This window comes from Apiospora marii, assembly GCF_038362585.1.
Source record: "Apiospora marii strain CBS 49790 chromosome Unknown utg000005l_segment0_segment0, whole genome shotgun sequence".
In the NCBI taxonomy this organism is placed as follows: Eukaryota; Fungi; Ascomycota; class Sordariomycetes; order Amphisphaeriales; family Apiosporaceae; genus Apiospora; species Apiospora marii.
In genome coordinates this window covers 1,123,720-1,149,545 of record NW_027117377.1, presented here as the reverse complement: position 1 = coordinate 1,149,545, position 25,826 = coordinate 1,123,720, and the positions used below count along the sequence as shown (strand labels likewise).

The 25,826-nt window shown below is 59.3% G+C and overlaps 6 protein-coding genes across 6 annotated transcripts; 3 read left to right on the top strand and 3 right to left on the bottom strand.

The window, feature by feature from the left end:
• Positions 1 to 441: 441 nt before the first annotated feature.
• On the bottom strand, positions 442 to 1,542 carry PG985_008245 (uncharacterized protein; the record flags this gene model as incomplete). Its single annotated transcript, XM_066828013.1, has 1 exon — positions 442 to 1,542. The coding sequence occupies one exon, from the start codon at positions 1,540 to 1,542 to the stop codon at positions 442 to 444; it is 1,101 nt and encodes a 366-aa protein (XP_066682925.1).
• A 1,139-nt stretch (positions 1,543 to 2,681) lies between these two features.
• Positions 2,682 to 6,248, top strand: PG985_008244 (UBC-like protein; the record flags this gene model as incomplete). The annotated part of the gene is made up of 1 exon (XM_066828012.1): positions 2,682 to 6,248. One exon carries the CDS (start codon positions 2,682 to 2,684, stop codon positions 6,246 to 6,248), a length of 3,567 nt encoding a protein of 1,188 aa, XP_066682924.1.
• A 560-nt stretch (positions 6,249 to 6,808) lies between these two features.
• PG985_008243 (uncharacterized protein) lies at positions 6,809 to 8,326 on the bottom strand (the record flags this gene model as incomplete). Its single annotated transcript, XM_066828011.1, has 4 exons — positions 6,809 to 7,521; positions 7,595 to 7,764; positions 7,848 to 8,180; positions 8,259 to 8,326. The coding sequence occupies 4 exons, from the start codon at positions 8,324 to 8,326 to the stop codon at positions 6,809 to 6,811; spliced, it is 1,284 nt and encodes a 427-aa protein (XP_066682923.1).
• A 654-nt stretch (positions 8,327 to 8,980) lies between these two features.
• PG985_008242 (DSC E3 ubiquitin ligase complex subunit 3) lies at positions 8,981 to 10,063 on the top strand (the record flags this gene model as incomplete). Its single annotated transcript, XM_066828010.1, has 1 exon — positions 8,981 to 10,063. The coding sequence occupies one exon, from the start codon at positions 8,981 to 8,983 to the stop codon at positions 10,061 to 10,063; it is 1,083 nt and encodes a 360-aa protein (XP_066682922.1).
• Positions 10,064 to 11,821: 1,758 nt separating this feature from the next.
• Positions 11,822 to 12,655, bottom strand: PG985_008241 (uncharacterized protein; the record flags this gene model as incomplete). The annotated part of the gene is made up of 1 exon (XM_066828009.1): positions 11,822 to 12,655. The coding sequence occupies one exon, from the start codon at positions 12,653 to 12,655 to the stop codon at positions 11,822 to 11,824; it is 834 nt and encodes a 277-aa protein (XP_066682921.1).
• A 1,161-nt stretch (positions 12,656 to 13,816) lies between these two features.
• Positions 13,817 to 25,509, top strand: PG985_008240 (uncharacterized protein; the record flags this gene model as incomplete). The annotated part of the gene is made up of 4 exons (XM_066828008.1): positions 13,817 to 15,586; positions 15,736 to 23,082; positions 23,252 to 24,102; positions 24,282 to 25,509. The coding sequence occupies 4 exons, from the start codon at positions 13,817 to 13,819 to the stop codon at positions 25,507 to 25,509; spliced, it is 11,196 nt and encodes a 3,731-aa protein (XP_066682920.1).
• Positions 25,510 to 25,826: the final 317 nt, after the last annotated feature.

Here is a 25,826-nt window from a genome sequence, read left to right as displayed (position 1 = left end):
AGAGGCTGATGTACAGCCAAGTTCAGGTGGCGTGCCGTTGGGTCGGTGCCAGTGACGTTATTGGACCCTCTCGGGCGTCGGTTACATTCGCAAGATACATCCTGCCATCTGCATTGGGTGCTGCCCCTCTTCCTCATTAAATTGGATCTTTGGTCCGGCAAATGAAAGCGACGATAGCAGGTGTGAACATGGGAGTTGACGTTACAATACTGCGCCGTAGTGCTGAAATTCATCAGCTGTCCAGAAATAGGTCCCTCTCATTCTTGGGTTATGCAAGATGCCTCTCGCGGATAGCATAGCAGCAATGGCGCCATCCAGTCCTGTATTCTACTTCGCCAAGCTGGGATATGCAGTCCAGGACCCTCACCTGGACGTTGAGCATATGATCGCATTAGCCAGCCACCAGCCGGCATAGCACAAACGTCGCGCGAGCCTCGTGCCTCATAACCCGCCCCTCAGTTTCTGTAGTTGACTCATGAGGCCATAGCCCCCAAGAGGCTTATTCTCCACGTTCCCATCTGGACTTTTCCGGGGTGCCGCTTCCGGTTCCCGCTTGTTGTTCTGTTCCAGGAGTTCCTTGTGCCTGTCTTCCACCAGCTTGGCCAGAGTGTCGATGAATTTGGTTCGTCCCTTCTCTTCGGCTGTTCCGTTCCATACGACCAGTAATTCCTTCAGCTCCTCGATCCTCTGGGCGGCCTTCTCTATGCCGGCCACGGGGTCTTTACTCGTAGATAGCAGTGTGATGATGTCCTCCTTGAATTGCTTGAGCACCTGCTGTCCCTTCTCCTCCGTACTATGATCGTGGCCTCCAGCGTCTGGCGCGGACACGGAGAGGAAGCCAGACGTGACAGAAAGCTCAGATGGAGGAAACACGAACTCCATGGCGTCGCCAAATGTCTTGATAACCGAATCGAGGCGCGAACGCACCAGCGCGAGGGTCTGCAGCTGTGAGATATATGCCGGGTCCTCCATTGTCGCGTTCTTGGGCGCGGTGTCGGTTGGCGCAGGCGTCCCTACTACCGAGGCCCGCCGCGGGGCGCCTTCGTCTGTCGCGTTCTTCTTGCTTTCCAGCTGACCCTGGAGCCCATTGGGGACGAACTTGGCCACGTCGTCCTGCAGGCCGTCGGACAACGCCTCGGAAAGACTCAGCGTCTCGCCGCGAAGAAGTTCCACCTCATACGCCAAGCGGCTGCCGCTCCTCAGGATATCGTCGGTGAGTTGTGTGAGCGTATTGGTCAAGCGCGTGGTCTGCACGTTCAATTGGGATAGCAGCGTCTGAGCTTGGGACGACAGTTCGGACAGGGGCACAGCGCCCTCCGCGTTCGACGAAACGGAAGAGACATGGGCCTGTAGCGGTGGCAGGGAGGCGTTGAGATAGCTGGCGGGATCGAACGAGGGGGACAGGAAGCTTTGGAGGAACGGGTCGGACACGTGTGGTGACTTGGCTTCGATTGGCTGAGCTGTTTTGGACTGCTGGCGTAAATGATGAGGAATGCCCCGAGCTGAGGGTGAGCTCAGAGAGCTGTTCTGTCGGCGCCTCATGTTGGAAGCGAACGTAGTAGATTAGGTACGGGACGTATCAGGTGGGTTAGGACGGTGTGGGTTTGAAGGCATTGAAGCTCGAGCTTGATGTCCATCACTTTGGCCAGATTATTGGGCCCCCACCAAGATCAGTGTGCTAGGGTGAGCACCCCGCATACCGGTTGAGTCACCCCTGTGTGGTATCCGCAGCAGCAAACTCCATCAACTATGTACATGCATGTATGTATGTACCGACATCTGCTATCCAGCCTCAGCTCTCAAGATCAAACAGTTATTGGGTATGCACGGGAATGGAATGAATCAATCGAAGGCGAGTTAAAAACATTCCATGAATAGACGACCAAATTGACGCATTTACGCTATAAGTTTGAGTTTACTGGATTTCTGGACATATTGCCCGGTACCTTCGGTGTGAGAACCGTAGTGTACGGGCATGTATGCAGGCACCAGAGCCCCGTGCTTTTGCTTGACCACTTACATGGATCTCCATTCAATGTTGAATGCGATGCTGGTTGCCTGCAGCTCCCTAGAGTCAACACCTCCAGGCAGCAAGCCCCCGCGAGAATACAATGTACCTACGTAGTAATAGGGCAGAAAGGTCACATTCAATCCTAGATCTGATTGTGACTTGAGCATGATTTGATGGTAATTCAAGGCTGAACAATGGGTAACCCAGGAGACATTCAGGTCCATGTTTGCTTTGCTGCCAAGCGGCCGCAGTAATAAATCGTACCTTCTTCGTCGACACATAACACACCTAGTTTGATTATTGCACATACTCCAGGTTACAGCAGTGGAATAATTTATTCTCGCATGGGCTTGTTTATTCCAGTCACTCCAGATCACACCAGTGAATACAATACCGTGTTTCCCGTTGGTGCCAATTGCGACTGGCTGGTTCGTGTTTAACTTTCAGCCTCACAAGGTAAGCCCTTGGATGCCTTTGGTTTTCCTTCTCGTACCACCTCAATCACCACATACAACAAGTCACTGGAGAAAACTTGGACTGAACTCGTCACCGATCCCTTTCATGTTTGTTTTTATTACGCCCTAACCTCGCCCCCCCTTCTATTTGCTGAAGGAGCTACTTACCATACAGCCAGGTAATCCTGAGTACCTACGCCAACAAGCCAGCAAACATGAGGAACTACAGACCCAAGTACCAAGCCGACCTGGAGTCGGTTTCCAGCAAAGACATAGCTGGGATCTCCACCATCTCGAGATCCGATGCGGAAGGCCAATTTGCATTCACATTCAGCCATCCCCTTCTGGCACCGCTATCCCATGTTGAGATCCAGGTGGTGCCCAACGAATGGTCAAGCTATCCGGCAGAGCACTCGTTCCTGGCTTGGGCAATCACCGAGATCCCTGCTGCCCTTGAAGAGCCACTCAACAACTTTGTTGTTTCATCATCAGGTCTTCGAGTCCAAGAAGCGGTCGCTGTACTTTCGCAAAGCTTTATTTCTGCTCTCGTAGGGGGGTCGACAACGCCAGTCACTCCGCCTGATGAGGACGATGGCGACCAGCCTATGACTGATTTTGATGATGGAGATGAGGCGAGTGGCGAAGAAGAAGAAGAAGGATTTTCCGATTTCGAGTATGAAAGCGACGAAGATAACGTTTTCGGTCTTGGCGGCAACGAGGGTAGCCAGACACCCACACTCACAACAGCCAAGGTCGAGCCGAAGATTTTGGATCGTATCCGCCGCGATCTCCGCACTGCGCGTGCTTCGGGGTTCAAGATAGGCGTGCTGTGTGGCTTCGAGGAAACGGTCGAAAACAACATCGTTTCGCTTTCTGCCCGCGTCGATAAGCTGTGCCTCTCCAGCGAGACTCTGGAGGCGTGGAATCTCCTTCCTGAAGACTACATCGTCCTCTTGATTCGGTATGAGCGACACTACACAACGTTAGAGGGCGCCTGTGATCGAGCCGCTGGTCTCTCGAACATCAAGTTTCGTTTGCGCAAATGTCGCCGCTACAAGCCGAGCTTACAACAAGCCCTCGAAGCCTTCCACTCAGACACTGCAACCAGAAGTAAGGCCACCGAGACTTTGGACGAGACCGAATCAACTCTGTCCGAGTTGAACCTCCTTGGCATCGGACAGTCCATTGACACATTCATGGATGCCGACTTTGTACCCTTGCTCAAGCTTCGCAAGGGGCACGGCCTGAGTTGGGACCAGGCGAATAAAGAACTCTCGAGCATGGCCCATAGTGCAGAATCAGGACAGTCGAACAATCGCAGTGTCGCCATGTCTAAGCCGAGGAAAAAAGACCCTGACGTCGACTACATGAAACTTCCAGCATTCATTGCCAGGGACCACTTCAAGAGCAAACAAGAGCTATCTCTTCCACTCGTCGCTGCCCAGTTTGCAATGCGCTACTTCGTTCGGTGTACCGACTATTGTATGGTCTGTCACCAACAGGTTGAGGGCAATTTCGAGGCACTCAAGCCATATGTTTGTGGCAATTCCCTCTGCCTCTTCCAGTACATGAGCATGGGCCTGGGACCTAGCGTGAACCAGGAAATCCGGAATCAGCCGAATGTGGTCGACCTTCTCATCAGCTTCTGTTATGCTGGCTTACAAGTAAATGCCAGCAACATGCATCAGAACCGTGGAGTACGGGAATTCCCTACGGGCCTCAACCTTCAGGTACCCAAAATATTCAAGAGCGGCAGCATGGTCACGTACCCTGCCCCAAACTTACCTCGTCCCTCCCAGGCTTTTGCTATGACTTTTGATCCTCCAACGACTAGTCAGCAAAGCCCGCCAGAAGAATCCACCTCGTCAGTTATGGTCAATGGAGTCATGTTGGTCGACCCGATCAAGGGCGTTATTAACATGAGCACATCGACCTTCGAGCTATCGGCATATACGGACTCGGATAAAGTGAAGGAGGGAAACTGGATAGCAATCGTGGCAACACAGCAAACCAACGCAACTGCAAACGTCATCTTCCATGGTCGGGTTGAGAGTATTATCAGTTCGACGGTAAAGTTCAAGGTTGTGTCGGTTCTGCCTGATGCGAATGCGCCAGTCGGCGACAATGCGGATGCATATATGGTTCTTTATAACCAGAACCTCGACGATCTCGGCGGGGCAAGAAAAGCGGGAGCCATCCTGATGCAGTTAGAGACGATCCCTTCCGTTGCAACGATGCGGTCGTACCTCGCGGAAAACCCCACTCAGCAGATCGAGAAGTGGGATCGACTGACACCGGCAGCCTCGAAACTGCTGAGATGGATCGTGGCATCCAACCGCTCGTACATTGTGCAGGTTGACGAATGCCCGACAGAAGACGGTCAGCCCGAGGAAGGTTTGGCTCGCCCACAGGAGCACATTAGTGGTGTGAACGGCTGGCTGCAGTTCCGATTTGCTCAGGGCTCTCCCGAGAAGGAAGTTCTGTTTCAACAAGCTCTCCAGCAGGTGAACAAGCCCCATAAGACCATCCTTGCTTGGCACGGCAGTGCCCTTAGCAACTGGCACAGCATCATTCGTGAAGGCTTGGACTTTAAGGATACCCAAAACGGGCGCGCCTATGGCGATGGTGTCTACTTTGGCCGTGATTTCAACACAAGTCTCGGCTACGCAGGAAGCCGGAACTTCGGATTTGGCTACGCCTCCATTTCCGGAGGAGGTGAAAAGCCTTACTGGCCAAATTCAGTCTTAAAGATCAGCTCAGCTGTCAGTCTCAACGAGCTTGTCAACTTGCCAGACGATTTCCAGGCCCAAAATAACTTTTGCATGGTTGTAAAGCAAGTTCACTGGATCCAGTGCAGATGCCTGTTCGTCCAGCCTCATAGATCTTCGCCGGCTACAGCATCCCAGGGAAACCCACCGAATGTAGGTTTCGAGAGATTCATCCAAGACCCGCTCAACGAAGCGAAGGGGGCATCAGGCAGTCTCGTTGTGCCACGACGTGCCATCCCAACGTACGAGGACCAAAGTGCACAACAGGCTTCGATGTCTCTGAAGCAGGATGCTCTCGGGCATCAGTACGACAGTGAAGATGAAGACTACGAGGACCGCGCATTCCTTATCAGCAGCGACAATGCTGACAAGGATGGATCAGCAACCCCGTTGTCCTCGGAGGGCTCGGCCGTCATTCTGGACGAAAGCAAGACAGACTTCCGGCCCGGTACTCTGGATCTTGATACGCTGCCGAAATTAAGTCCCCCGTCGTACGCGACGGGACAGGCGCAGAAGACCCTCGCGAAGGAGCTCCAGAAGCTCCAAGCAACGCAATCGTCCTCCCCCCTTCATGAGCTCGGCTGGTTCATCGACTTTGACAAAATCACCAACATGTTCCACTGGATCGTCGAGTTGCACTCGTTTGACCAGAACACGCTCCTCGCCCAGGACATGAAGACGGCCGGCGTGACCAGCGTCGTACTGGAGCTGCGCTTCGGCCGCGACTTCCCCTACTCCCCGCCGTTCGTGCGCGTGATCCGACCGCGCTTCCTGCCCTTTGCCATGGGCGGCGGCGGCCACGTCACGGCCGGCGGCGCCATGTGCATGGAGCTGCTGACGACCAACGGCTGGACGCCCATCACCAGCCTGGAGGGCGTGCTGCTCCAGGTCCGCATGGCCATCACCAACACGGAGCCCAAGCCCGCGCGCCTGGAGAGTACGGCCAGACAGGTGCCGGCCGGATACGGAGCCTCCTCCCCGGTACAGGGACTACGGCATCGGCGAGGCGTTTGAGGCGTATAAGAGAGCTGCCCTGACACACGGCTGGAATGTTCCGCCCGATTTGTATCAGGCTGCCACCGAGATGAAAGAAGAGGCGGCTGACTTGAATGGTAACGGCGCTGTTGCTCCTTAGATTGAGTGCCCTACTTGCTCTGATTGCATTTAACCGAGACTGAGGAAAGCGAGACTGAAGACAGCGAAACAGACATGCTAGACAGAGCGTTGCGAGCCTGAGGGACGCATGCTGATAAGGTGCATACGCTACTTAACATACATAGCTTAGCAAGAAGCGCACAAAGCGATGTAGCCATAATGAGATACACACCGATAGAACATGAATCATGTTGTAGCATATGTGTGAGCTCCCTTTTCGAAGACTACCGAGATCGCAGAATGCATTAGGGGGTAGTGAATATGCAAATGGCTGATGACGGAACCCAGTTGACCATGAGCAAGCCTTCGAGGACAACACAATTATTTTGTTTAAATCTCAATATAGTATTTCTAGGTAAAAGTAGAAACCGTCTATCCAGCTACCCAAACAAGACCGCACGCATTACGGAAGTAGTACTCTAAGCCTTGATGTACTTCTTGAGCCCCCGGAGCCGCTCCTTGGCGGCCTCGAGCACGTCGTCCTCTTTGCAGACGGCGAAGCGCATGTAGTCCTCGGCGAGGTGGGCGTTGGCGTCGGTGTAGAACTCGGTGGGCGGGATGGCGGCGACGCCGATCTCGTGGATCATGAACCAGGCGAGCTTGAAGTCGCGGGGCCGGTTCGCGACGTGGGGCGGGAAGGGGTAGTCGGCGGGGACCTGGACCTTTTGCATGTTGACCATGACGAAGTAGCCGCCCTCGGGGTCCGAGTAGGGCAGGCCCAGCTCGTCGAAGACGGCGGTAAACCGGGCGATTTTCGCCTTCATGTCGCGCACCGTCTGGTCCCAGAACCCCTCGCCCTCGGCCTGCTCGAAGCCGACGGCGCAGGCTTCCTGCAGCGGCGAGACGGACGAGTAGCAGATGCGCGTGTGCGCGGCCGAGACGTACTGGATCAGGTGCGCCGGGCCCATGAGCCAGCCGACGCGCCAGCCGGTGGCGTAGAAGTTCTTGCCGGCGGACCCGACGGTGATGGTCAGGTTCTCGATCTCGGGCGAGAGGGTGGCGATGCGGGTGAAGGGGACGTAGAAGAGGCGGTCGTAGACCTCGTCCGAGAGGATGATGATCTCGTGCTTGACGCACAGGTCGCCGATCTTCTGGAGCTCTTCTTTGGAGAAGACCTTTCCGACAGGGTTGTCTGAATCACGAGTTAGATAGGGTTATAAAAGTTTCTTGGCGACATCTGAAGAAAGCAATAAGGGGGAACTCACGAGGTGTGTTCAGGACAATCATCTTGGTCTTGGGCGTAATGGCCTTCTCCAGCTCGGCGAAGTCGATGGCCCAGTTGGCCGCCGAAGAGGTTGTCGTGGGGCCATCCTTGGGAGGGTGTAGCGGGACGTAGACAATCTTGCCGCCGGGCATCTCGATATTTGAGATATATCTAGTGTATGAGATCGCCAGATGAGCAGGCGGTCCAGCAAAAGCAAGCAACCAGGGCCCAAATACATATAGCAGCAGACTTACTGATCGAAGAAAGGCTCAAAGAGGATGACTTCGTCACCGGGCTCGATGAAGGCCATGAATGCGCTCAGCATACCCTCATTGGCGCCGGTGGTGATGGTGACCTCGGTGTCGGGGTTCAGCTGCCTCCCCCAGAAGGGGGAGTAAGCGTCCGCGATGGCCTTCTTGAGACGCGGGCGGCCCTTGGTGGGGCTGTACTGGTTGCAGTCTACTTTGTCCAGGGCGGCTTTGGCAGCGTTGATGATGAAGTTGGGCGGGTTGTAGCCGAAGAAGCCCTGGCCCATGTTCACGATGGGCTGCTTGGGAGAGGCTGCCGCTGCTTCGTTGATGATGGACCTGCGGCGGGGGTTAGGACCTTGAAGACTCTCTACATATGCGTCATGCCCGCCACAGCTTCGTCCGGAGACTACTCACCAGACATCTTGTCGCTGGCCCGTCACCCGAGCAGCGGGCTTCAGCTTGGCAGGAAGGCCGGTGGTCATGGTCGAGCAGAATCCACGTCGCCGACACGGGTTGAAATGTCTTGTTAGTCGAAGCGGGGTTGTAGTTGTAATCCGGACAGCCGATTTGAAAGTATTCATGGAGAACAGGAAGAGAAGCTATTGCCCACCACGACTACACAAACTTACGATACGTGAGTAAGTAAATTCTATTGATATTTGCAATTGCTTATAAACCAATCAGAGGAAAAGACCGAATGGATGCGCATGCCGTCATCGGCCTTGTTCCAGAGTAATTCTCTATCGGCGCCAAATTGTCTGTCCCGGGACCAAAGCACGCAATGGCAATGGGACTGCAACCGCGGGGTGCTCAAGCAAATGGCTCCTGCAACTGACGACTCGCAACCTGCACGACCTGACAAGCTTGCTTAGCTCGCCCACTTCGACCCCACTAAATAGAGCTTCTGGGCAATGCCTGCTTCAAATTGCCATAGCTTCAACGGAGACGTCAGCTGTTCGGGTCCCTGAAGGTAGACCTGGGCTAAAAATACAGGGGCTCAACGGGAGTATGGAACGATCATCCTCCCAACGCCAGGTCGACCCCGACTCCAACTGTGGCTGCAGCAGTAGCAATAACTACATTAACAATAACAATGCTCTCTTTACGAGCCTTTATCCCTATGCCAACCTCATAACATGAGTTCTAACCTCAAGCCCCCGCCGCTCAACAGCGTCGCGGCGAACCGCGACGTGCCGGCACCGCTGCTGTCGCCGCAACCGCCGCAGCCGCTCTCCCTGACGATCCGCTTCAGCGCCTCGATCCCGGACCTGGACCTCGAGATCCCGCACCCGTCGCAGACCACCGTCATCTCCCTCAAGCACCTAATTCGCGGCCGCCTGGCCGAGCCCAACTCGCAGCGCCGCCTGCGCTTCATCCAGGGCGGGCGCATTCTCCCCGACACCGCCGCCCTGAGCGCCGTCCTGCGCGCCCCCCCTCCTGCGCCCCCGAGCCGCTACGATGAGTACGAGTCCCTAGTCGCTTCTGGTACTTCCGGCACCGACGACGCCAAAGGCAAAGTGAAGGGCAAGAATATTCCCAACCGTCCTCCGCCGCCCCAGCGCATCTACGTCAACTGCAGCATCGGCGACTCCCTCACGACCTCCGAGCTCGAAGCCGAGGCCAAAGCCGCCCTGGTCCCCGTCGCGCCGCCCAGCAGCCCCCTCCTACGACCTACCTCTCCCGCACCCCCTACCCCCAACAACCACAACACTTCCGGCCCGCCCGGCACCGGCAACCATGGCCAGCAGACCCAAAACCAAAACCAGACCCAGGCGACGCCGCGCGGCTTCGACCGCCTCCTCAACGCCGGCTTCACGCCGGCCGAGGTGAACCAGCTGCGCCTGCAGTTCCGCAGCATCCACGCCTCGCGCTACACGCCCGACACGCTGCCCTCGCCCGACTCGTTCCGGCGCATGGAGGACTCGTGGATCGACGACAACGGCGCGGCGGCGATGCCGACGACGGCCTCCAACACGGGGGGCGCCGGCGGCGGGCTGGACGCCTCGGGCGAGGAGAGCGGGAACGGTGCCGGGCTGGCGGGCCACCTGGACGCGCTGGTCTGGGGCGTGATTACGGGGTTCATGTGGCCGCTCGGCAGTTTTGGGTGGCTTGTCCGGCAGCACGGTATTCACAGCGACCGTTGGAAGTTCATGGTCTGCGTCGGGGTTTTCTTTAGTTTTCTTATTGGGATTGTGCGGGGTATCTCGGGGGGCAAGTAGGAGAAGTTGTGGGCGAGGCTGCTACGTGGGCCTCGTCTACCTTAGAGGTGAGAGTAGCGAAAAGGGGAGGCGGATGGGTCACTGTGTGTACATGCCTGTCTCTACGGAACCCCGTTACTGGTAGCTCTTTAGGTGGTTTCTTATAATGGTCTTTCTTTGCTTATACATAGCGATGGCGTTGGCGCTGGGTTGGGACAACCCCTGATCGATTTCGGTTTCTCTTAACAGACAGGAAGGGCATATGGATAGCCCATTACTTCAATACTCAGCTAAACTGTCCCAGCTACAGAGTCGAGGGCAACCGTCCACCAATTTGCCCTAGTCCCGACAGTTGTGACGTGGATTGCAAGCCAGCTTGAGCAGCGATTCTCGAGAAACGGTTGATACTTTGCAGGCAGCAGCTGTACATAAGCCATCTTCCTCTCATCTGCTGGTACATGCGACCATATCCCGCTGGATACCAGGGCTCCCGTACATAAGCAGCAGAGAACCGTCTTCTGTCTGGGAGGGCGGATACGCGACTTCTTGGCGGGCGAGGCCCAGCCTCTCCGTTATGGGCTCGACGGCATGAATCCTGACGCATCATATGAATACGACATCGTTGGTGGTACCCACCCCTGGTCAGCCCGCCTGTCGATTGCGAAACTCGACGGCCATGATGAGTGGGCGTGCGTGTTGTGCTACGGCCTGGCTGTCTATGCAACGGAGAACGAGCCGTAGAACGCTGCCTGGAGCCTGACTACCTTGCTGCTCAACCACCCTCCCCCTCTGATGCCGCGTGCGGGTGAATATCTTCCCGCCTCTTCCAAGGATAGGTAGGTAGGTACACATCGGATACTCCAAGCCGCAGTCGAGACCGCCCATGGATCAGGCCACTTTGTACTTTCCGAGGCTCCTCCTGTTCAAGCATGGTGCCCTTCCTTCCTGCAGTATCAGTATATTCAGATTTAAGAGGGGTGTGCAGCTGACTCTATTCCATTGTGCCGATGTTTGCCGTGGTAAGTTAAGTTGGTCCGCCCCTGGTTTGTTTCACCGGCCCCATAATAGTCGTAGAAGGAAGGTCCGAAAAAGAAGATGACACGGGGCGATGGAATTTGCGGACCAGGCTCCTTCGTTGAAGGACTCGATTCTTACGTCTCTGATCATCTTCGGATGGACCCACGGGTTCGCGGTTCCTCCATGGGGGAATAGTAAGCCGGAGGGATCAAGGGGGTGGTCATACTTGTACAGCCAGAAGTTGGGAAAGTCTAGGAGCAAGGTCTTTCTTTATACGTAAGTGGTGGCATGTGTACGTCCGTCTTATGTCATATTTGCCAGAACGGGGCAAAGTATCACGATATGCATTCAATAGTCCCCTTTTCTCCCCCCCACCCTCTTGGCAGTCTTACCAGATACATACCCAACTAGAAGGAACAGGTTCCATGCCTGAGTCTGTGATTGGGGCAGTGTCGGCATCGCTGCCGATTGGCGAGGTTCGGTCCGCAGATATGCTGACTCGTGGCACAGGGGTTGTAAGTGGATATACGAGGTAAGCATGGCTAGCCTGCCGCTTGGCAAGTAGGTAGCTACAAACAAAGCAGGATGGCCGAACCCACGCCGAGCCTTAGACCAGTCAGCGGTCTTTTGCAGAAGGCAATCTACCAGTGCCCGAGGCATATTCGTGCTCGCCTACAGGCTGCAAGTCGGGGCAATATCATCATTCTTTGGTATAATCTAGCGGGTATCTATATTCTATGAAGATGGTTAGGTTCCTTTATCTTAAGGCGAGACAGGACCTAACATCTCTAATCTATCCAAGTACTTCTTCATAGCTACCGATAAGTCGGGGATATGCTTGAACGAGAACATTTCGAAATGATTGCCGGCCACGCTCATGTTGTCCGTGAACATGTTCCTGTCGTATTGATCCCACCCGAGAGTCGGGTCGTTGCGGTAGATATCCGCCACATGCACGCGGTCGCTGCCCGTGGGAATGGGGTCCCGGGCCCGCAGGAGCGAGACACGCGGTCGCCGGTGCCGCGCATCCGTAGCATCACCGCCGCCATGACCCCCAGATTCCCAGACGGGGGGCGCCCACTCCTGGATGACGCGCAGCGCCTCCTTCATGGCATTGAGGGTGAGGAACTCGTTCTTGGACTTTCCCAGCCCCATGTGGTCCATAGACTCCATCCGGACCGAGGGCGGGTTGACCGGGTAGATGCTGTCGACCATCAAGATGCCGACGACGCGGACACCACCACCACTTTCAGCCAGCACCTTGGCGACCTCGAGGCTCAACAGGCCGCCCAGGCTCCACCCGCCGAGCAGGATGTCCACGCCGCCGTCGGCCGCCGCGTGGCGTGATGAGGACGGGAAGTCGGGCTCCGCGCAGGTCCGCCGGATGATGCTGGCGTAGAGGCGGCCCATGCCCCGGATGCCGCCCTCGAACCGCCCGCCGTTGCCGAAATAGGGGTTGAAGATGCCGTACGTCGGCCGGTCTAGGGGGTCTAAGCAGTGGTAGGCAAAAGTGGTGCCGCCGCCGTCGTGGATGAGGAAAAGCGGAAGGGCTTCTGATGCGCCTCCTTTCTGGATGACCTCTGGGTTTTTTTCCATGGCTCGATGGGCTTATTTTTTATTTTATTTTTTTGGGGGGGGAAGCAACTTGTAGTTTTCTTGTTTTCCTGGCGTGGCAATTATGGAAAGGACGAGGGTAATGCCTTGGATAACAGAGCTCGTGCAGATGATCTGAAGGACAACAGAGGAAGGAATGAGAAGAAACAGTAGAAGCAGAGGAAGCGGGCCCTTCCGGGTAAGACTGGCATGATAACCGTATGAGCACTCCCCGGTGACGGACGAACTCACACAAGGCTGCCAGTGTCTTACAAGATGCATGTGATATCGTAATATTCTATATTACACCGCCCGTTTATCAGGTAAGTCGAGGCACACCACACATGAATAGAGTGATGTGAGATATGGGGAGGGTCTGTACCAGGGTGTTGGTTCAGCTTACACTTGGCGGTAAGGATATCGACCACTGGAAAGGCTATGGCCATGTTAAACCTTCCCTTTACAGTCGTAGCCCCCAAAGTACAACCCAAGTTGGGACGAGCCTGCATCTGACTGACGTTTGGAATCATCCTACGGGGAGATAGGCAGAAAGGAGGACATCCCCTATCCAACATCCACACCCCCCTGTTCCCACATAGTATTGGTCAACTCAGAATTGGCCAGCACGCCAAGCGATCCGACCCGTTCGGACCGAGCTGTAGTAGTCACACAACTTTGTATAGTTGCCTTGTGTTACCTTGCGAGCTGAGTAATATACGCATATCATCGTGGTGAAATTCCTTCTTCCAGACTTTTAGGAGCATTCAGTAAACACTTCTCCGCATCTGACTCATGCTGCGGGATAGGAGCGGTTCGCCTTTCGGCCTAGCTAGGCTCGGAAGGTCTCACGCATACTATCATGCTTCAGGGTACTAGATGTGGATCGCTGGTCAGCAATGAATGTTGGTACTACATGCTCACTCTGGCGTTCATGTATGGAGGCATGGGGTGTTACGCAACGTATGCCTGTAGGCACTGTTGCGTCCCGCCCCGATGCTGGAGTGTAAGTCCTGGGATGGACGAGTCTTTGGAGGACCATCGTTCGGCGAGATAAATACTTGGGTTCTCCCACTCACACACTTACTGATCGTGAACCAGGCACATCTCATCAAGACCCCCCTCCCTTCCCCTTAAGATAAATCATTAGAATAATAGATTAGAAAAATGTATGAGCCAGTGGCGATCGTGGGCACAGGCTGCCGGTTTCCCGGCGGAGCAAGCTCCCCCTCCAAGCTCTGGGACCTCCTGAAAGCCCCCAGAGACGTCCTGAGGGAGTTCCCGCCCGAGAGGCTCAACATGGACAACTTCTACCACGAGGACGGGGAGAGGCACGGCCGCACCAACGTCCAGCACAAGTCGTACCTGCTGGAAGAAGACGTGCGCCAGTTCGACGCCGCCTTCTTCCGGATCAACCCCAAGGAGGCCGCCGACATGGACCCGCAGCAGCGGGTCCTCCTCGAGACCGTCTACGAGGCCTTCGAGGCGGCCGGGTGGTCCCTCGGCCAGGTGAGCGGCTCCAAGACCTCGGTCCACGTCGGCTGCATGACGCAGGACTACACCCTCATCCAGTCCCGCGACCCCGACACGGCGGGCAGCCACGTCGCCACCGGCGTGTCCCAAGCCATCCTGGCGAACCGCATCTCGTACGCCTTCAACCTGCAGGGCGCGTCCCTGACCCTGGACACGGCCTGCTCCAGCTCGCTGGTGGCCCTCCACCTCGCCGCGCAGGGCCTCCAGAGGGGGGAGACGACCCGGGCCGTCGTGGCGGGCGTCAACCTGCTCCTGGACCCGTTCTGGTACATTACCGAATCGTCCATGCACCTCATCTCGTCCGACAGCCGCTGCCGCATGTGGGACCGCGACGCCGGCGGCTACGCCCGCGGCGAGGGCTGCGCCGCCGTCGTGCTCAAGACGCTCGCCCAGGCCGTCCGCGACGGCGACCACATCGAGTGCGTCCTGCGGGGCAGCCTGGTCAACTCGGACGGGTCGACCAACGGCATCACCATGCCGTCGCCCTCAGCCCAGGCCGCCCTGATCCGGCAGACGTACCGGGACGCCGGGCTGGACCCCATCGCGGATCGCTGTCAGTACTTCGAGTGCCACGGCACCGGCACCCAGGCGGGGGACCCCGTCGAGGCCCAGGCCATCCGGGACACCTTCTTCCCTCCCGTCGACAGCAGCCAACACAAGCAACATGGCCGTACCGACCCTCCCCTATACTGCGGCTCCATCAAGACCGTCACCGGCCATCTCGAAGGCTGCGCGGGCCTGGCGGGGGTCCTGAAAGCGTCGCTGGCGCTCCAGAACAAGGCGATCCCGCCCAACATGCACTTCCACCAGCTCAACCCCAAGGTCGAGCCCTTCTACGAGGACCTCGAGGTCCCGACATGTCTTGTACCCTGGCCGGAGCCATCGTACGACGGCCCCCGGCGGGCCAGCGTCAACAGCTTCGGCTTCGGCGGCACCAATGCCCACGCCATCCTCGAGAGCTACGAGCCCAACTCCTCCTCGTCCTCCTCTCTGGAGACACCTGCGTCCTCCTCTCTGGGGTCGTCGGCCTCGGACATTGGGAACGACAGCGTGTATAACTCCTCCTCCACGGTGGGCGTAGTAGGCGGAGGGAAAAGACTGAGCGGGCCGTTTGTCTTCTCGGCGAGGAGTCGCGCGTCCCTGGTCGGCTGGCTCCAGCAGCTCTTGGCCTATCTGCGCGAGAAGGAACAAAGCGCGCTGGATATCGATGTCTTGAGCAGCAGCCTGCAGTCTAAGAGGACGGTTTTCCCGCACCGGGCGGCTATCCCGGCGGCTTCGGACCTCGAGGACCTGGTGCAGAAACTTGAGGACCAGGTCAACGCTCTTGGTACATCGACGGATGCGGGGGCTGGGTTTTCTGCTACTACGCAGTCGCCCCGGATCCTGGGTATATTTACCGGTCAGGTAGGTCTTATTTTGGTTGACTCCGGTCGTTGCTGTGCAAGCCACAAGTTTTAATTTCCATTTTCTCTTATTTTCGTTTTCGGTTTTGGGGCAATGTCACACCCCCTTTTTTGATTGACTGATACTGACCGAGACGATTCCCATCTTAGGGTGCCCAAACAGCACGCATGGGTTCGACCCTGCTAGAGCACTCCCCCCTCTTCAAACAGTCCATCCTAGCCTGCGAAGACGCGCTGCGCTCCATCCCCGAACCCCCCACCTGGTCCCTCCGCGACGAACTCGCCGCCGACGCCGCCAAGTCGCGCGTCTCCGAGGCCACGTTCTCGCAGCCCCTCTGCACGGCGGTGCAAATCGGCCTCGTCGACCTCCTGCGCGCCTGCGGCCTCCACTTCGCCGCCGTCGTCGGCCACTCGTCCGGCGAGATCGGCGCCGCCTACGCCGCCGGCCTCCTGACCCGCCGCGACGCCATGGGCATCGCCTACTACCGCGGCCGCGTCGCCCATCTCTCCCGCGGCCGCGCCGGCGAAGCGGGAGGGATGATGGCCGCGGCCATGTCGCTGGACGCCGCGTCCGCGCTCTGCGCCGAGCCGCGGTTCGCGGGCCGGGTGGGCGTCGCGGCGGCCAACTCGCCTTCGAGCGTGACGCTGTCGGGGGACAAGGACGCGCTGCTGGAGATGAAGGCGCATCTGGAGGGGAGCGGCGTCCAGGCCCGGGCCCTGCAGGTCGATGTGGCTTACCACTCGCACCACATGCTCGCCTGCGCCGACGCGTACCTGGGCCACCTCGAGAAGCTCCGGGTCCGCATCCAGACGCCCCCGGCGGGTCAAGAGTGCGCATGGTACTCGAGCGTGAGGGCAAACACCGATATCCTCCTTAGCCCCCTCGAGGCCGGACTGGAGGCGCAGTACTGGCTCCAGAACATGGTGCAGCCCGTCCTGTTCTCGCAGGCGGTGGAGCATGCCGTCCAACAAGCCGCTGCCGACCCGGAGACGAAGCTCAACGCCGTCATGGAGATCGGCCCCCACCCCGCCCTCAAAGGCCCAGCCAGCCAGACGCTCAAGCAGACCACGGAGGGCACGCTTCCCTACACCAGCTGCCTCCGACGCGGCGACGACGACGTCGAGACCTTCTCCGAAATGCTGTCGACCATCTGGCAACTCGACCCCTCCGCGATCGACTTCGCAAGCTGGCGGACCGCGTGCGGCCTCCCCGCCCAGCCGCGCGTGCTGAAGGACCTGCCCCCCTACGCCTGGGACCACGCGAAGCAGTACTGGCGCGAGTCGCGCGTGGGCCGCGACTACCGCCTCGGACGGCACGCCCCGCACGACCTGCTCGGCCGGCTCTGGAACGACGCCCGCTACGAGCACACCTGGCGCAATATCTTCCGGCTCAAGGAGATGCCCTGGGTCAGGGGGCACGTCTTCCAGGGGCAGGTCCTGTTCCCGGCGACCGGTTACCTCAGCTTGGCCGTCGATGCGGCCAAGGCCTTCGTTGGAGGCGGCGGTCGTTCCATCAGGTTGATCGAGGTCCATGACCTGTCCATCCCCACCGCGCTGGTCATCGGTGACAGCAACGAGGTCGAGGTCCTCTTCACCATCCGCAGCCGCGTCTCGCCCAAGGAAGCCGGCTCCGTCCTGGAGGCGGAGTTCGCCTGCTACAGCTACCCCGACGCCCGCGAGGCGGACAAGACCTGCGACGGCCGCCTATCGATCCACCTCGGTGACGAGTCCGAGTCCGATACTGTAGAGTCGCTCGCGCCGCCCATGCCCATCTCGGACGTGGAGCTGACGCCCTTCAACGTCGACCGCTTCTACAGCGCCGCGTCCGAGATCGGCTTCGGGTACGCCGGGGCCTTCCGGGCGCTGACGTCGCTGAACCGGTGCTGGGGCCACGCCAAGGCGGTCGCCTCTTGGTCCCCTCACACGGAAGAAGGCCTCGGCGGCGTCGCCGCGACCCTGCACCCGGCCATCCTCGACGTCTCCCTCCAGGCCGGACTGGCGACCTTTGTGTCGGCGGCCGAGAACTCCATGCCGAGCGCCTACCTACCCGTCGGGATCCGGAGGGCGCTGATTCACCCGAACCCGGACTTTGGGCTTCCGGACGGGTCGACTGGGATCGAGATTGAGGCTTATATGACCAGCCCTGAACTTGGTAAATTGACGGAAGCCGATATTAATGTGTGTGGTCCCAAGAAAGGGGGGTTAGACCCTGACAGCGTCACTGGAGGGGGCATTCAGCTGGAGGGCGTCAGATTCAAAGCCATCGCGGAGCCCCAGCCATCCGAGGATCGAAACATCTTTGCCAAGACGGTCTGGGGGCTCGATCCGGCGTATGGTCTCGTCATAGAACCAGCATCGCCATCATCTGCCCAAGGGGTGGCGCCGTCCATGTACACGCCCGAGGAGTACGAACGCGTCGCGCTGTTCCACCTCCAATCTCTCGCTCGAGAGATGGCCTCGGAGAAGAAGCCTCAACACCCGGACCTGCTCCACTTCATCGAAGCGACCGTGGCCCAGCTCCACGAAGCCGACCACCCCATCCTCTCGAGGGAGTGGCTGGCCGACGACGCCAGCACGATCCAGGCCCTACTCAGCCGCGACCCGGACGACGCCGACATGGCCCTGCTGGCGTCCAGCAGCGAATACTGGATGCGCCGCTTGCAGGCGGCCTCGGCCGATACTACTCCCCATGACGAAGAGGAGAGCTTGACGTCTTCTTTTTACCGCGAAAGCCGCAGCGCTATCATGTGCGACGAGTACATGGCCCAGATGGTCTCGCAGCTCAGCCACAAGTTCCCCCGGACCAACATCCTGGACCTCAGCGCCGGCACCAGAAACACGACGTCGGCCATCCTCGGCGCGGTCGAGGACGCGTATGGACACTACACCTGCGCCGGCGCCACCGACGCCATCGTCGAGAAGGCCAAGGAAAGGCTAGCGTCGCTAGAGAAAGAGAATGTCGGCTTCAAGACCCTGGACGTGGACGGCCAAGACCTGGCCTCTCAGGGATTCGAGGCAGGGTCCTACGACGTCGTCATCGCCACCGACGTCTTGCGCGCGAGCCGGGACTTGTCGACGGCGATGCAGAATATCCGAACCCTCCTACGCCCGGGAGGCTTCCTAATCGCCCTAGAACTGACAGGCTCCTCCCTCCGGCCGACCGCCGTCATGGGAGGCTCGGAGGCTTGGTGGACTGGTGGTTATGCCCGCCAGGGAGAGACGACGGCACCGCCGAAAGCCGGTCCCGCCATCGCAACGGGCGAATGGGACGAACTGCTTATTCGCCACGGCTTCTCGGGCATCGACTGCGCGCTCCCCGACCAGGACCCGAGCGTCGGCATCCACGGCTTCTCCGTCTTCTCCTCCCAGGCCACCGACGCGGCCGTCGACATCCTCCGGGACCCCCTCCTGTCCATGTCCCTGATCCCGCCGACGCCCCTGATCCTCGTCGGCGGCGAAACCAGCCAAGTCTCGAAGCTGGTGCGCCAGTGCGAGAAGCTAGCCCGCGGATGGGCCGCCGCCGAGATCCAAATATACCGCCGCTTCGAAGACATCCCGGACGGCGCGGTGCCGCCAGGCGCCTCCGTCATCAGCCTCCAAGACCTAGACGAACCCCTCTTCGCCGCCCCGCCCTCGGCCCGCGAGCTGGCGAGCCTCAAGAGCGTGCTCGAGTCGGCCCGGAGCCTGCTGTGGGTGACGGCGCGCCGCCGCGCCGGCGACCCGTACGCCAACATCATGCTCGGCATTGGGCGCGCGCTGCGGCTCGAGTCGCCCGACACGGCGATCCACTACCTCGACTTCGAGGACGAGGGGGCGGCGGGCTGGGACGCGCGGGTGTTGATGGGGCAGTTTTTGCGGCTCGTGTACGGGTCGTCTTCTTCTGTTGATGTTGTTGCGGGGGCGAGGCTCTGGGCCGAGGAGCGCGAGGTCGTTATTAAGGATGGCCGGGCTTGGGTGCCGCGGGTGGTGCCTGATCCCGTCTCCAACGAGGTTTACAACGCGAAGCGCCGTCGTATTACCAAGCTCGTCGATCCTGCACAGCCGATCGAGATCGACGCCTCCTCGCTCGTCTGCAGCCGTCCTGTGGCTCTTCCCGAGGACCTCGTAGCAGTGCAGGTCCAGTTCTCGGTCGCGCTTAACGATGCCACGCAGGACGAGACTCCTTGTTTCCTCTGCTTTGGCCATGTGGAGAGCGGCAGGGCCGTGCTGACGCTGTCCGAGACCGACTCGTCCGTTGCTCATATTCACCAAGACTCGGTTTTCCTCCGTGACAATGATACCTTAGGCGGGCAGGAAGGATATGATGCAGAGGATCTCGCCAACCTAGCAAGCCTCTTGATTGCTTCCCGTGTCGTTTCCTCCTTACCCCCTAGTGCCACTACGCTCGTGTGTGGTGCTTCGGAGAGGGTGTCTGACGCGATACGTGCCTTGGTGACAGATAGTACAGACACTAATAAGAAGACGGATGTCTTGTTCGTCTCCATCAGCAGCAAAAAGGAGAAAGGGCAGGAGGCCAACGGGTGGCTTCATATCCATCCCAAGAGCACCGCCCGCGCTTTCCGACAGATGGCCCCTCGCGGGCCCTTGAGTCTCTATGGTCTGTCTGAGCAGGATACCGCCGTCGTCTCGTCCTGGCTACCTACTGGCTGCACCGTACAGAGGTTCCATACCGACGTCCTGTCGCAACAGTCGGTGGAAGAAGCTGCCAGGATCTATTCCCTACACCGTGGATCCTTGACTCAGGCAACGAAGCCTGTCGTGATCAATATCAATGAGGTAGCATCGCACCGCCCGGCATCGCCCATGTCTGCCGTCACCAACTGGAAGCGAGAAGGCCCCGTCCCAGCCCTCCTCCGCGGTCTCGAGCCCAGCGCCTTGCTATCGCCCAACAAGACCTACTTCTTGGTCGGCATGGCGAGCGAGCTCGGCCAGTCCCTGACCTACTTCATGGTCCGCGGCGGGGCCCGCCACATCGTCCTGTCGAGCCGGAATCCCAAGGGGGGGCAAAACTGGATCCGCCAGCTCCAGACCGCCGGCGTCGACCTCCGCCTGGTCAAAATGGACGTCACGTCGCGGTCGCAGGTGCGCGACACGGTCGCCCTGCTGCGGCGCACCATGCCCGAGATCGGCGGCGTCACCAACGCGGCGCTGGTGCTGGAGCCGGCCATCTTCGCCAACCTGTCGGCCGCGAGCATCGCCAAGCAGATGAAGCCCAAGATCTACGGCAGCGCGTACCTGGACGACGAGTTCCGGCACGCCCCGCTCGACTTCTTCATGGCGTTCGGCTCGCTGGCCACGGTGACGGGCAACGCGGGCCAGGCCATCTACCACGCCGGCAATGCCTTCATGATGAGCCTGATCGAGAACCGGAGGCGACGGGGCCTGGCGGCCTCGATCCTCAACTTCGGCATGCTGGTCGACGTCGGCTACGTCGCGCGCTCCGACCGCTTCGCCGACAGCCCCTCCGTCGAGGACTGGCTGCGCGCCGACGTGCCCACGCCCCTGTCCGAGGCCGACTTCCACCACGTCATCCTGCAGGGCATCGCGGCGGGCGACCCGCGCTCGCCCAGCGGCGAGGTCATCATGGGGCTCGAGACGTTCTACGACCACGGGCAGAGCTCGAGGCCGCGCTGGGCTTCCATGGCGTTTTTCTCGCACATGGTGCGTGCGGCTAAGGCCCCCAACGATGGGCAGGCGCTGTCGGATGATGCGCCGCATTCGATCCAGCAGTGGAAGCAGAATCTGGAAAACGCCGCCTCGGTCGACGAGGCGATCCCGCCCATCACCGAGCTTCTGTCCCGGAAAGTAGAGTCTATGATCCACGTCTCGCTGCACTCGATCCATCCTGACGAGCCCATGTCCCACCTGGGGATCGACTCGATCAACGCCATCGAGATCCGGAAGTGGCTCCGGGAGAATATGGATGCCGATGTCTCCATGCTCAAGATCCTCGGCCGCGACTCTCTCTCGTCCATTCTCCGCGACGTCGCCGAGCAATACCTGGCCAAGAGACCGGCCCAGAAGCCCAAGGAGGAGGTCTCGGTTGCCGCCGCCGCAGCGCCACAGCCCATCCAGCAGACTCCAGCACCCAAGGTAGCCGCCGCTCCGAACGCCCCGAACAAATCGAGCGCTGCTGACCCTGATGATACTCGAAGCAGTAGTAACCAACCATCTCCTCCGTCGGCACCTCAGCAGTCGGCGTTGTCCTTCACTCGGTCCGAGCGTTTGTCATACGCCCAGGCCGGCTTCTTTTACTTGACCGCAGTATCCGACGACCCGGCATCAATGAACCTCACGGCAAGGCTCAGCATCCGCGGCCGGCTGGACGCCGAGAAGTTCAGCCGTGCCTTTGACAAAGTCATGCAGCACCACGACGCCCTGCGCACATGTTTCCTGGCCAACGACGACTCGAACCAAGTGATGCAGCACCTCGCCAAGACCACCGCCACCCGGCTCGGCCGCCTGCAGTCCACCCCCGAGACGGCCGAAGCCGACTTCCAGAAGGCCTTCGACGAGATCGCCGGGCACAAGTACTCCCTCGCCACGGGCGACACCTTGCAAGCCGTCCTGGTAAGCCACGGGGCGCAATGGCACACCTTCATCATCGGCTTCCACAACATCGCCCTCGACGCCGTCTCCATGAAGTTCATCCTCGACGACCTGCACCGCAGCTACCAATCCAACCAGCCCCTGACGCAGGACGCCGCCTCGTACCTGGACTTCACGCGGCAGCAGTTCGACGACGTTGCGGCCGGGCGCCTCGACGAGGGGATCGCCTACTGGACGCGCCTCCTCGACCCCGTCCCGGACCCGATGCCGCTGCTGCCCATGGCCAAGGTGCGGGCCCGGCATGGCCGGCGGTCCTATGGCTGTCACCTCGTCGAGAGGGAGCTGGGCGGCGAGCTGGTGCGGCGCGTGACGCAGATTAGCCAAAGCAACGGCGTGCCTGTGATGCATTTCTACTTAGCTCTGATGCGCGTGCTGCTCTGTCGTCTTCTGGGCGTCGACGATCTCTGCATCGGCGTCATGTCCCACGGCCGCGACCCGACGAGCCGGTTCGGCGCCACGGTTGGCCATGTCGCCAATATCCTGCCCCTTCGGTTCAGGGGCGGCCGGAGTGAACGGTTCCCCGAGGTGCTCGAGGACACCTTCAAGACGGTCCTGGGCAGCCTCGAGCATTCCAATGTCCCGATTGCCGTCGTTTTGGAGAAGACCCAGGCTTCGCGAAGCGAAGGCGGCATGCCGATCATCCAGGTGGCCTACGACTACCGAGTCGGTGAGAGTGTCCGGACCTCCATGGGAGACTGCAGCATGGACGTCGAGCATGTCGCCTATACGAGTCTCTACGACTTGACCATCGACGTCTTGGACTCCAAATCGACGAATGGCCACATGATCAATATCCGGTGTACCGATGACTTTTACACCACGTCCACCACAGAGTTTATCGCGACAGCCTTCGTCAACGCGGTCGAATCTGTAGTATCAGATCACACGGTAAGCGACTTTCGGTGTTTACTCCTTCCTATTTTAGCGTTTATTCCACGTTAGTTCAGTGTATTAAGAGGGATGGAATAACCGCTTGTTCCAGAAATTTCCACTATTCTCTTCTCGAGACATTCTATTCACCCCAAAAAGAGTAAATGCTGACACCGAGAGTCGATAGGTTGCTGTAAAAGATATTAGCCTCTTCAGCGACCTTCAGCTTCGACAGGCCGTAACCGCCGCGCGCGGCGCCCACGTCGAGCACGCCTGGCCGCAGACGCTACCCGAAAGGTTCGAGCAAGTGGTCGCCAGCTTCCCCGACTCCGTGGCGGTCCAAGAGGGCGACGAGGCCATCACGTACCGTGAGCTGCAGCGACTGGTGGAGAGCTACGCCAGCGTTCTCCTGCCCGAGGCCAAAGCCGCTTCCCCCCGAATCGCCGTCCTGTGTGAGCCCGGCGTGGAGCTCTACGCAGCCATGCTGGCCATCTTCCATATCGGCGCCGTCTTCGTCCCGCTGGACGTGAGCTTGCCGGCCGCGAGGCGCAGTGACATCCTGAAAGTATGCCGGCCGGACCTCCTCGTCTACCACGCCGCCACGGCCCCCAGCGCGACCGAGGACCACGGCAGCCACCCGTCCTTGAACCTCCCCGAGGCCGCCCGGGCCGCAACCCATACCGCCTCCCGCGAAGCACCTCCCCCTCCGAAGCGCCTCGAAACGGACCCGGGGTCCGACAGCTACATCCTCTTCACCAGCGGCTCGACCGGCGTGCCCAAGGGCATCAAGCTGCACCAGTGCGGCATGATGAACTATGCCGCGCACACCAGTCAGGCCTACGGGCTGGGGCAAGTGCGGGTGCTTCAGCAGACGTCGGTCGGGTTCGACCTGTTCTTCGCGCAGGCGTGGAACGCCTTCGCCAACGGCGGCGCCCTCGTCGCGGCGCCCGTAGCGGCAAGGGGGGACCCCGAGGCGCTGTCGAAACTTATACTGGAGCAGCGGGTGGAGATGACTATCGGCGTGCCGTCCGAGTATCGGTAAGTCACTTTCGGTCCAGTTTTTCCCTTCCTGTTATAATAGTTATTTCACGTTATCCCAGTGTCTCATGAGGGAAAGAGGAATCGTTTACTCCGTTTACTCGAGAAATTCCCATTATTCCCCTCGAGATACCCTATCCCCACAGAAAAAAGTCAATGCTAACGTCGAGAGTCGACAGGTTACTGCTCAACTACGCCCCCGACGTCTTACGGGAGTGCCGCGCCTGGCGCTTCTGCCACGTGGGCGGGGAACCCCTGCCCGAGCGGCTCGTCGAGGATATACGAGACCTGCGGCTTCCGAGCCTGACGCTGACGAATGTCTACGGGCCGGCCGAGGCCTTCATTGTGACGCACAGGGATATCCAACTCGGTGCTGATACTGTCCAAGAACAAAAAGCAGTGGAGAGCGGGTATTACGTAGGCGGAACCCCCGGCGAGTATAACAATGTCGGTTACGTCCTTCCCAATCTATCCATCTACATCACCAGCGAAGCCGACGACGAGGACGGCGACAACGACCACAAGCTTTCCCCGCTGCCGCCGGGCGTGGCCGGCGAGATCTGCATCGCCGGCAGCAGCGTATCCAACGGCTACCTCCTCGACCACGAGGGTGGCAACGACAACAAGGCCTTCGTCGCAAACCCCTTCGCCACCAGCACCGAGGACCAGGCGCCCGGCTTCGACCAAATGTACCGCACCGGAGACCGGGGCTACCTCGCCGCCGACGGCTCCCTCGTCTTCCTGGGCCGGCGCGTCCGCAGCGGCATGATCAAGCTACGCGGCCTGCGCCTCGACCTGCGCGAGGTCGCCGGTGCCGTCCTGGCCGCCGCCCCCGACGACCTGTTAGCCGAGGCCGTCGTCACCGTCCGCGGCGAGGACGCCGAGTCGCAGTTCCTCGTCTGCCACGTCGTACTCAAGAAGGCCTCCTTGGGCCACAGCGACGGCAAACCACAACACCTAACAGAGCCCGGACGGCTCGCGGCGCTGCTGCTCCCGCGCCTGCGGCTGCCGCAGTACATGATCCCCTCGGCCATCGTGCCGCTGGAGCGTTTGCCCGTCTCCGCTAACGGGAAGCTCGACACCGGGGCCCTGGAGCGCCTGCCGCTCCCGGAGAGCAGTAGCGGCACTGCGGCGGCGGCGGCGGCCCCGGCACAGGGACAGGCTGGTGATGATGACGAGACGGAAGCGGTGCTTCGCTCGGTCTGGGTCGATGTGATTGGGCCAGTCGCCCGGGCGATCCGTCACATCGGGCCGGACGCGTCGTTCTTTTCCGTCGGGGGGAACTCGTTGCTGCTCGTGCAGTTGCAGCATGCGATCCATCGCCGGTTCGGTGTGAAGATTCATCTTCGTCAGTTGCGGGAGATTCCGGACTTGCGGGCTTTGGCGGCGGTGCTTAGGAAGGAGTAGTATTGTAAGGATTTGCAAGGAGGTAAAGGAGCAGGATAGGGGACGTAACGAATAATAGTATTAGCAAATGTAATTATTATATGGGAGGAAAGTTAATGATAAACTATGATATGTAGCTTCTGAGGAGCCTAGGCATAGTCAGGGCGCCACATAGTGTATGCGACCTCCTTTCAATCACTTTGGTGTGAAGGCGATCTCGTCGACCCCGCAGTTCCAAGAACCCATTTCCGTTATCAGCATTGGTTAAAACATGTTATTAAAGAAGCCCTGGTTTGAGGTTCATATCGATGATTTCGACTCTTGCCACGAAACTTTTG